Source organism: Colobus angolensis, unplaced genomic scaffold (genome assembly GCF_000951035.1).
Source record: "Colobus angolensis palliatus isolate OR3802 unplaced genomic scaffold, Cang.pa_1.0 Scaffold115, whole genome shotgun sequence".
Taxonomy (NCBI): Eukaryota; Metazoa; Chordata; class Mammalia; order Primates; family Cercopithecidae; genus Colobus; species Colobus angolensis.
Window position 1 is genome coordinate 233,957 of NW_012112586.1, and position 10,448 is coordinate 244,404.

The 10,448-nt window shown below is 38.7% G+C and overlaps 1 protein-coding gene across 5 annotated transcripts in view; it reads right to left on the reverse strand.

The window, feature by feature from the left end:
• Positions 1-1,980: 1,980 nt before the first annotated feature.
• Positions 1,981-10,448, reverse strand: part of ZNF140 (zinc finger protein 140) — a 24,921-nt gene continuing 16,453 nt past the window's right edge. For 2 of the 5 annotated variants that reach the window (XM_011960864.1, XM_011960850.1), the window contains one exon: positions 1,981-4,163. In XM_011960864.1, coding sequence (XP_011816254.1) covers positions 3,022-4,086 — 1,065 coding nt within the window. In that variant the 5' untranslated portion in view covers positions 4,087-4,163 and the 3' untranslated portion in view covers positions 1,981-3,021. Of the gene's footprint in view, positions 4,164-9,039; positions 9,107-10,448 lie in introns of all 5 variants that reach the window. The other 3 variants (XM_011960858.1, XM_011960870.1, XM_011960840.1) reach the window with 3 other exon arrangements.

Genomic DNA, 10,448 nt, shown 5'->3' on the forward strand with positions numbered 1-10,448 from the left:
CACCTGACTTGTATTTATAAACATATTTACCCCTCCAGTGTTACTTCTTTATTTCTGCATTTCCAAGTTTCTAAGATCGTTTCATACTGCCTGAAAAACTAGTATTTCTTTTAGCATAAGCATGCTGCCATGTTTCCTCCATTGTTTTTATTCCAAAACATTTTTATTTCTGAAGGATATTTTAGCTCAGTATGAAAATAGAAGTTAGCAGTTTTTCACAGTGTACATATAAGCCCCCTGCCCCCCACTGGAATAGTCTTTCTTAAAGGGACCTGCCTCTCCCTCAGTTGAGAATATTTAACTGTGAACTGGCTTCAACCATATGTCAGATAGTACATTTGTGGCCTATCCATTTATTTCTAGGAACCCCATGATCATTTAGCCATTGCCACCTATATGGTTAAAATTCTCATTACCAGTGCATCCCTTGGACTCTGGTGCGAATTTTACCCAACCCCTCCCATGCCAAGATCCCATGATCGCTACTGAAATTGGGATCTTACTTTCATTATAGAAGTTCTGCATCATCTACAGTCCAGAGAGGGTAGGTACCACACAGTCGTCCAAGGATGGTGGTACAATGTATTTCTTAATACCCTGACAGGAGCGTCTTTTGGCCTTTCTCTGGCTAAGGGAAAAAAATGGACATAATAATTCATTCTAATATTTACATCTTCTAAATCAGGGGTGTCCAATCTTTTGGCTTCCCTGGGCTACACCAGAAGAATTTTCTTGAGCCACAATAACTGATAGCTATCATTAGTGTTCATGTATTTTATATGTGGCCCAAGTCAGTTCTTCCAATGTGGTCCAGGGATGCCAAAAGATTGGCCACTGGATTCCATCCAGTATGACTTTTCAGATACCTAAGGAGATTTTGCTACAATGGTAGTTTTCCCACAGTGTAATTCTCTGAAATAGGTTCAAAATGCTGCAGGAAGTCACTCTACATTCATTTATACAATTGCTTTTTCTCCTACAAAAGTATTAAAACGTAAGCATTGCATTGTAAATGAAGGCATTCCAAAATCATTGTTTGTATCACTTTGCTTAATTGGAGATTGCTCCAAAATAAACATTCTCAATGTTGGCTGCACTAAACAAAAACTAGAGGGCAAAGATTTGATGTAGTCAGGGGTTGGCCAAGTTTTTCTGTAAAGGGCTAGATAGTAAATGTTTAGCCTTTATGGCAGTATATTAAACTCTTCAGTTGTAAAGGTAAGGAGCCATAGACTATGTAAATGAAACACCTGGCCCATGGGCTGTAGCTTGATGACCTCTGATATAGTTCATGAGGTGCATCGCCAGAGAGTAAACAGTAGGAAGGAGAGCAGATGTGGAGCAGATAATGGGAGAAATCCAGTATACCCTTAAATAAATAAATAATGAGTTTTTCATATCCTAATATTGCTGACAGCATAACTTGATTTTTACCCTGATACAAACCATTGCTGCCTGAGAAAACCAAATCAGATATTACATACCCCTACGTAATAAGGCATGCTGCTTGTATTTGAATCAGACTGTACACTATTGTAAGATAAATCAGCCTCTCCTAAACAACTCTTATGGAAAGTTGAGAAGCTTCTAAATGTCTGTACCAATATGGCATGCCAATGGCAGGTTTGAATATACTTCCAATAATGTATTTAGAACTCTAGTTCATGTAAATAAGGTGTTTTTGGGCTAAAATTTTATAAATTTTATAAATTTCAGATCTTACAAAACTACTTGTATTTAATAACACCTTCTACAAATGTGCCCTCAATGCAGCCATTAATGCTAAATTCATTCCTATTCATATTCTCTACTTCTTTCTACAAAATAAAACTGCTTACCTTCCTCATTAAAGCAAACTCACCCTAATAGTGTGAGCTTTGACAGCTGGGCAGCTGATAATGCCAGAACAGTTTTAAATACATGCTTACAAAAGAATGGTTTTACTGTACATGGAACAAAACAGGAAGAGTACCTTGGTAATTTTCTGTGATGTATCTTATTTATACTTATTTCATACTGAATAACAACTGTCTACAGTCAGATTCAAGGATAACTGTCAGTTAGCATTACCTTAAATCTAAACTCTGTCTGAAAATTAAAACCATAAAATACCTAAAAACACTTCTAGTTATGTTTGTATGTTTCAACGAAAAAACACTACTCTTTTTTTTTTATGTCAATATTGTAGTTACACTTTTGGAATCACATGCTATGGGAAAAAATCAGCAAGTAGAAGGTTTATAAGAAACCAAAAGATTTATTTATAACATTTTCTGAATTCACTTAAAAAACAAAAAGCAATCCCCCTTCCCTCAAAATAGAACCCTTTCTTACAGATTCCATTCAGTATGATTTTTCACATATCTAAGAAGATTTTGCTACACTCATTACAATGGTAGTTTTCCCACAGTGTAGTTCTCTGATACAGCTGTGAAATTGCAAAGTTACTCTACATTCATTTATACAGTTGCTTTTTCTCTTACAAGGGTATTAAAATTTAAGTATTGCATTGTAAATGAAGGCATTCCCGAATCACTGTGTTTGTATCACTTTACTTAAACATGAATATCCTGATCTCCAAAGTACATCTTTGTAAAGCTCATCCCTTGCCCATGCATTCCGTCCTGGTTGACAGTTGCAGAATGAGGGCTAATAATCTCTGGCTTTCTCCAATCTATTGGATATGTATTCTTTCTTGGTAGGAATTTACACACGTAGAGTAAGGGAATCCTACCAAATGAAGTCTTCTCAATATTTCCAGATGGAAGAAGAATCTTCTCAACAATATCGATTTCACCTTATTGCAAAAAAAAAAAAAAAAAAAAGTGGTTATTAATGGCTTTTCCACATATTTCTGGGTTTTCTTTCTCCAGGATGTTGAATAAATTGTGGGCCATATTACTTCACATTCATCACTTTCACATAAGGCTTCTTTCCAAGAGTTCGCTGAAGTAAAAGTAAGGCATTATACTTCTTTAAAAAAAATTTCATACATTCGTAGTTTTTCTTTGCAGTGTAAATTCACTGGTGTTCAGTAAGGAATGAGTGGTAATTAAATGAATTTTCATATTCATAGGGGTTGTCAAGAGTGTGTGTTCTCTGATGTTTAGCGAGATTTGAGCTCCAGCTGAAGGATTTGTTGCATACCTTACATACATAGGGTTTCTCTCCACTATGAGTTCTCTGATGTAGAATGAGGGAAAAGCTCCGGCTGAAGGCTTTATCACATTCAGCACATGCATAGGGTTTCTCTCCAGTATGAATCTTCATATGTTGAATAAGGGATGCATGCCAAGTGAAAACTTTACCACATTCGTCACATTCATAGAGTTTTTCTCCAGCATGAATTCTCTGATGTTTAGTAAGGAATGAGTGACAACGGAAAGCTTTCCTACATTCATTACATTCATATGGAGTTTTGGTTGTATGGATGCTTTGATGTCGAGTAAGGTGTGAGAAACGGCGAAATGCCTTCCCACATTCAATGCATTCATAAGGTTTCTCTCCAGTATGTGTAATCTGGTGGCGAATGAGTTCTGAGCCACTGCTAAATGCTTTCCCACATTTCCTACATATATATTGTTTCTTTCCTATGTGAATTCTCTGATGTCGAGTGAGGTTGGAGGCACGGCTAAAGGCCTTTCCACACTCAGTACATTCATAAGGTTTCTCCCCAGTGTGCGTTCTCTGGTGTTCAATAAGAAATGAAAGGTAACTGAATGTTTTATTACAATCCTTACACTCATGGGGTTTCTTTCCAGTATGTATCATTTGATGTTTCACAAGGTTTGAAATCTGGCTAAAGGTTTTCCCACATTCTTTACATGCATATGGTTTCTCTCCAGTATGAGTCCTCTGGTGTAACACCAGGGAAAAGCGTCGACCAAAAGTTTTTCCACATTCATGGCATCCATATGGCCTCTCCACAGTACTGATATTCATATGTTGAGCCAGGGCTTCTTGATGAGAGACTGTTACTTTCCTAATACATCCCTTATTTTCTTGCTGCATCTCTGTATGATCCTTGCATTTCCAGCCTCCTTTAAAACTAGAATACATAGGGCCTTGACTTAGAATTCTTTCCATGATCAAATACTGGGATGAGTCATCATAAATGACATTTTTTGGTGAAAAGTCTTTGATCTCAGCACTTGACTCTGAAGCTGAAAGATACCAAAAAAAAGTGAATGTTCATTTTTCCTATATTGAATAAAATAAGGCCATTTCTCCCTTCTTTAGCAACAGAATGAAGTTTTTAAAAATCATATCAGTAGCAGCTTTCACAACTATGACTGAAATCTTGAGTACTATGCCCAGAACTTAAGAAAAGATCAAATAGAGATAGAGATAGAGGTAAATAAGAAGAAAGAGTAAATATAAGTAATTGAGAGAGCGGGGAAAATAGAGCTATCAGAAAGATAAGTATTTGTGAAGAATAGGTTGCTAGTCTTCTTCACCACCATTCAAACGGTACTTACTGCCAGAATTATCTAAAAATGGCAGTTTCATAATGCTGCTACTAAACACTGCAGGTGTTCATCAGATTGCACAAAGACATTAGATTCTGTTCATTTAGTGCCTTTGGAACATCTTACAATAACTTACTCTAAATGAAAAAAAAGCAGTTTCTCTGAAAACTAGCCTATGATCCTCACTCCAACTCTACCCTCTGAACTATTATGAAGCTCATATTTGATATAATTATGTCTTTTCTGGGACCTATTTGAGGGTGGAAGGTGGGAAGAGGGTAAGGATTAAAAAACCTGACTATCAGGCATTATGCTGATTACTTGGGTGACAAAATTATCTGTACGCCAAACCCCCATGACACACAATTTACTCATGTAACATGAGTAACCTTGAACCTAAAATGAAAGTTGGAAAGAAAAATATGGTGTCAATATCAAATGTGTTTGGCAAACATAAGCCGTAATTTTCTCCATGCTAAATTTTAACAATGGACTTTATCATTTTTAAATGGGAACAGAATTTTGAAATAATATGAAATGTCTCCTTAAAAATACATTCATACTCTTGGCCAGGCGCAGTGGTTCATACCTGTAATCTCAGCACTTTGGGAGGCCAAGGCAGGCGGATCACGAGGTCAGGAGATTGAGACCAGCCTGGCTAACACGAGGAAACCCTGTCTCTACTAAGAATACAAAACATTGCTGGGCACGGTGACTCATGCCTGTAATCCCAGTACTTTGGGAGGCTGAGACAGGTGGATCACCTGAGGTCAGGAGTTTGAGACCAGCCTGGCCAACATGATAAAACCCCATATCTACTAAAAACACAAAAATTAGCCAGGCTTGGTGGCATGCACCTGTAGTCCCAGGTACTCAGGAGGCTGAGGCAGGAGAATCGCTTGAGCCTGGGAGGTACAGGTTGCGGTAAGCCAAGACTGTGCCACTGAGCGACAGAGCGAGACTCCATCTCAAAAAAAAAAATTCGTATCTTTAGGAAACCTACACTTAAGTGTATAGAGGTAAAAGGCCATAATATATAGAACTTTTTCTCAAATGTCTCAGAAAAAAAATCATATGTCAAATGATAAGGCAAATGGGTATAAGCAAAGATGAATGTGGGCATTCTGTGTACTAACAACTTTTACATAAGTTTAAAATTCCCAGCAACATCTAAAAATGTATTTTTCATTTCAGTCAAATGTACATTGACACTTTGGGAAAAATGTTATGTTATCACTCTCACTTTAAGCTTTTAAGGAAAAGTAGAATGTACATTTCTTTGATGAACTATTTAATTCATAACTCAACAATGGATCAAGATCTGTACCTATACAGCAGGTACACAAGATACATGAAAGATTAAGATAGGGGAGGCAGTGAGACAGCTATTAAAATAATTATGTCAATACAGATTAAACTTTAAATTCCTTTCTTGCCTCTTCTTTAAACCAATTCTATATCTGCTGAGTACCTAAATAAGAGCCCTGTAGATGTAAACTGAGGAACTGAGGATAGAAATAGGGAAAGAGAACACAGAAGAAAATATTGATATAAGACACAAGAACAAGTTCATTATACTTAGGGTAAAAATTGTATCAAAGACCAAAGATCAGATATAAAAATCCACTGCAGTAGATAAAGGCTTCATCTACCAATGCTTCAAGGAAATTTGTTGGGAACTGAAATATACCAAGTGAAACTGGACATTTAATTGTGTCCTGGAGTTTGAGACCAGCCTGAACAACATAATGACAAAGTGAGACTCCTGTCTTTACCAAAAAAAAAAAAGAAATTTTAGGCATGGTAGTGTGCATCTGTACTTCTAGCTACTTGGCAGAGTAATGTGGAAGGACTGCTTGAACCCAGGAATTCAGGCAACATAATGTCACCCTGTCTTTAAAAAAAAAAGGGGGGGGGTTGTTGGACAGGTATGATGTTATCATTAGATATGAAGAATAACCTCAAGTGTTTTCTTGCATGGTAGGGTGATTAAATAATTATCTTTCAAAATAGAGAAGTTTTTAATGCTCTTGTTACATAGAAATGATACACATTTGAGATCATGGATTTGCTAATTATATGATCATTATACAATGTATACATGTATTGAAACATCACATTGTACTTCATAAACATGTACAGTGATTGTGTCAATTAAAAAGAAAAAAGAAAAAATGGGGTTAATTCCACAGATTTAGTGTATTATTTGCCATATGATTTCTCACAATGAGAGTAAAAAAACACAATCAAGAAAACAATGTTGAAGATATAAAAGTAATTAGCATTCGCTAATTACATATCCCTTCACCCACTTCCCTTCCTCAATCACCTAACCTCTTCCCATCTCCTACTATACCTCCATACTCTTTTTAATAGATGCCAAATGGATTTGAGGAAACTCAGTGCTTATTAAAAGCCTATAGATACAAGGTTTCTTTTTATCATTTTCTTTAAGAAACGGAGTCTCAGCCGGGCGCAGTGGCTCACGCCTGTAATCCCAGCACTTTGGGAGTCTGAGGTGGGCAGATCACTGGCTAACAAGGTGAAAAATGTTTAGTAGAGTCTCTACTAAAAAATACAGAAAGTTAGCTGGGCGTGGTGGTGGGCGGAGCTTGCAGTGAGCCAAGATCACGCCACTGCCCTTCAGCCTGGGGGACAGAGCGAGACTCCATCTCAGAAAAAAAAAAAAAAAACAGAGTCTCGCTCTGTCACCCATACTGGAGTTCACTGACACAATCTTGGCTCACTGCAGCTGCTGCCTCCCAGATTCAAGCAATTCTCCTGCCTCAGCCTCCCGAGTAGCTGGGACTACAGGCACACACTGCTACGCCTGGCTAATGGTTTGATTGATTCATTGATTTTTGTATCTTAGTAGAGTCGGCGTTTCACCGTGTTGCCCAGGCTGGTCTCAAACTCCTAAGCTCAGGCAATCTGCCCGCCTCAGCCTCCCAAAGGGCTAGGATTACAGGCATGAGCCACCACAGTTTCATTCTTGATGTAATAAAGGATTCCTTTGATAAACCAGCAAGTAATATACTCAAAGGAAATTTTTTAGACGTATTCACTCTTTTCTTGGGAAAACGGCCCAATATCTTCTGTTGCCAATGTTATTTAAGATCAATACAGGAAGAAGGAAATTACGGAAAATGATGACAGGGAGACTTGCAGTTTCCAGTCTGACTTACAAGGATCTTAGAAGTCACTACTCTGTCCTAACAACAAGTGAAAAGTTGAACAAACTCAACTCTTGTAAGATCCCTCAGAGAAGTGCAGTAACAGGGCAAACAACTGTCCCCAAAATGAGACAGGAAGATATGGTGAGTGACAACTCACCAGAAGAGAAACCCACAAGCAGAAACCTCTGCAGGAACCAGTGCTGGGATAGGAGAACGTGCACTGTAATTGATGAATAGCTGGAAGCTAAGTGTGGACAAGTCTGTGGTTCAAAACTCTAGTCTTGGGTGTCCCTGGGGTTCTGTGAGTTTTACCTTCAGGAGCTCTATCCAGTTTTCAGAGTGAGTATTGGAGAAAAATTCCCCTGTGTTTTTGGAAGGGCTAAGATAAAAATAGCCATTTTTTAAAATAGACCAGAGTATTCCATTCTTAACAAGGCCTGCCCTCAGAAGAAAATATTTTACCAGAGCCTAACCTACCCTCGGGAAAGGAAATACCAAACTCTAGCCAGCACTAGCCTTCCACCAAGGGAAAGGGAAATATCCTACTCCAGCCCCTTCTAGCCATCCTGTCCCACATAAGGTGGGGGGGAAAAAAAAGAACTAATAAGTTCTTAGTCCAGAAGCATAGGCTTACCATAATTTTAAGATTACAAAATGCTTCTCTTCCCCCAACACTTTACCACTACATTACGAAAGGCACTTTCTTTTCCTCAGTACATCATGTCCACCCTTCAACATAAAATTATGAGGTATATTAAATGGCAAAAAAAAAAAAAAAGTTTGAACAGACTGAATAAGCATCAGAATCTGAGACAGATATGGTAGGCATGTTGGAATTATCAATCCAGGAATTTAAGAAACTATGATTAATACACTAACAGTTTTATTGAGAAAAAGTACACAAGATGCAAGACAAGATGGATAATGTAAGAAATGAAAATTTTAAGAAAGAATCAAAAAGAAATACTAGAAATAAAAATTCCTGTAATGAAAATAAAGAATGCTTTCAATGGGCTCATGAGTATTGTGTGTGGATATCTCAATAGAAACGTCCAAAACTGAAAAAGAGATAAAATATTGAGGGAAAAAAAAGGAACAGATTATCCAAGAACTGTGGGACAACTACAAACGGTGTAACATATGCATAACAGAAACACTAAAAGAGAAGGAAGAATAGAAGCAGTATTTGAGGAAATAATGATGGAGAATTTCCCCAAATTAATGTCATAAACCAAACCACAGATCCAGGAAACATAGAGGACACCAAGCAAGGTAAGTGCCCCCTCGCCCTCCACAAAAAAAAAAAACAAAAAACCTGCAATTAGGTATATCATATTCCAATTTCAGAAAATCATATATAAAGAAGAAAGAAGTAAAAGGAAAATAAACCTTACCTATAAAGGAACAAGGCTGGGAATTACAGTAGTCCTCTCATCTGTAGTTTTTCATCATTTCAGTTACCTTTGTTCAATATTTAAAAGTATTAAATAGAAAATTCCAGGCCGGGCGCGGTGGCTCAAGCCTGTAATCCCAGCACTTTGGGAGGCCGAGACGGGCGGATCACGAGGTCAGGAGATCGAGACCATCCTGGCTAACACGGTGAAACCCTGTCTCTACTAAAAAATACAAAAAGCTAGCCGGGCGAGGTGGCGGGCGTCTGTAGTCCCAACTACTCGGGAGGCTGAGGTAGGGGAATGGCGTAAACCCGGGAGGCGGGGCTTGCAGTGAGCTGAGATCCGGCCACTGCACTCCAGCCCGGGCGACAGAGCGAGACTCCGTCTCAAAGAAAAAACAAAACAAAACAAAAAAAAAAACTAGCCGGGCGAGGTGACGGGCGCCTGTAGTCCCAGCTACTCGGGAGGCTGAGGCAGGAGAATGGTGTAAACCCAGGAGGCGGAGCTTGCAGTGAGCTGAGATCTGGCCACTGCACTCCAGTCTGGGCAACAGAACGAGACTCTGCCTCCAAAAAAAAAAGAAAAAGAAAAAAAAAGAAAATTCCAGAAATCATTCATGTTTAAACTATACCATTCTGAGTAGTGTGATGTCTGGCACCATCCTGCTCCATCCCACCCCGGATGTGAATCACCCCTTCGCCTGGCATGTCTACGCTGCGAATGCTACCCACCTTCTAGTCACTTAGTTGCTGTCAGATCCCCTGATGCAGTAGCATAGTGCTTGTGTTCAGCTGACCCTTATTTTACTTAATCATGGCCCCAAAGCATGAGAGTAGTGATGCTGGCAATTCAGATATGCCAAACAGAAGCTACAAAGTGCTTAATGTGAAAATGTGAAATTTCTTCTCCACTTAATAAGGAAAAACCCTCTCATATGCTGAGGTTGCTAAGATTACAGCAGAATGAGTCTTCTATTCATATGAGGAAGAAAAAAAGCAATTCAGCTAGTTTTGCTGTTGCATCTCAAACTGCAAAAGTTTACAACCACAGTGCAGAAGTGCTTAGTTAAGGTGTAAAAGGGCCAGGCAAGGTGGCTCATGCCTGTCGTCCCAGAACTTTGGGAGGCCAAGACAAGGGGATTGCCTAAGTGCTTGAGGCCAGAAGTTTGCAACCAGCTGGGCAAGATTTGAGTACCCATCTCTAAAAATATATTTTTTTAATTAGCCAAGTGTGGTGGCATGCACCTGTGGTCCCAGCTACTAAGAAGGTTGAGGCAAAAGGATCACTTGAGCCCAGGAGCTTGAGGTTGCAGTGAGCTATGATAACACCACTGCACTCCAGCCTGGTTGACAAAGTGAGACCCTGTCAAAAAGGAAAAAAAAAGGAAAACAGAAAAGGCATTAAATTTT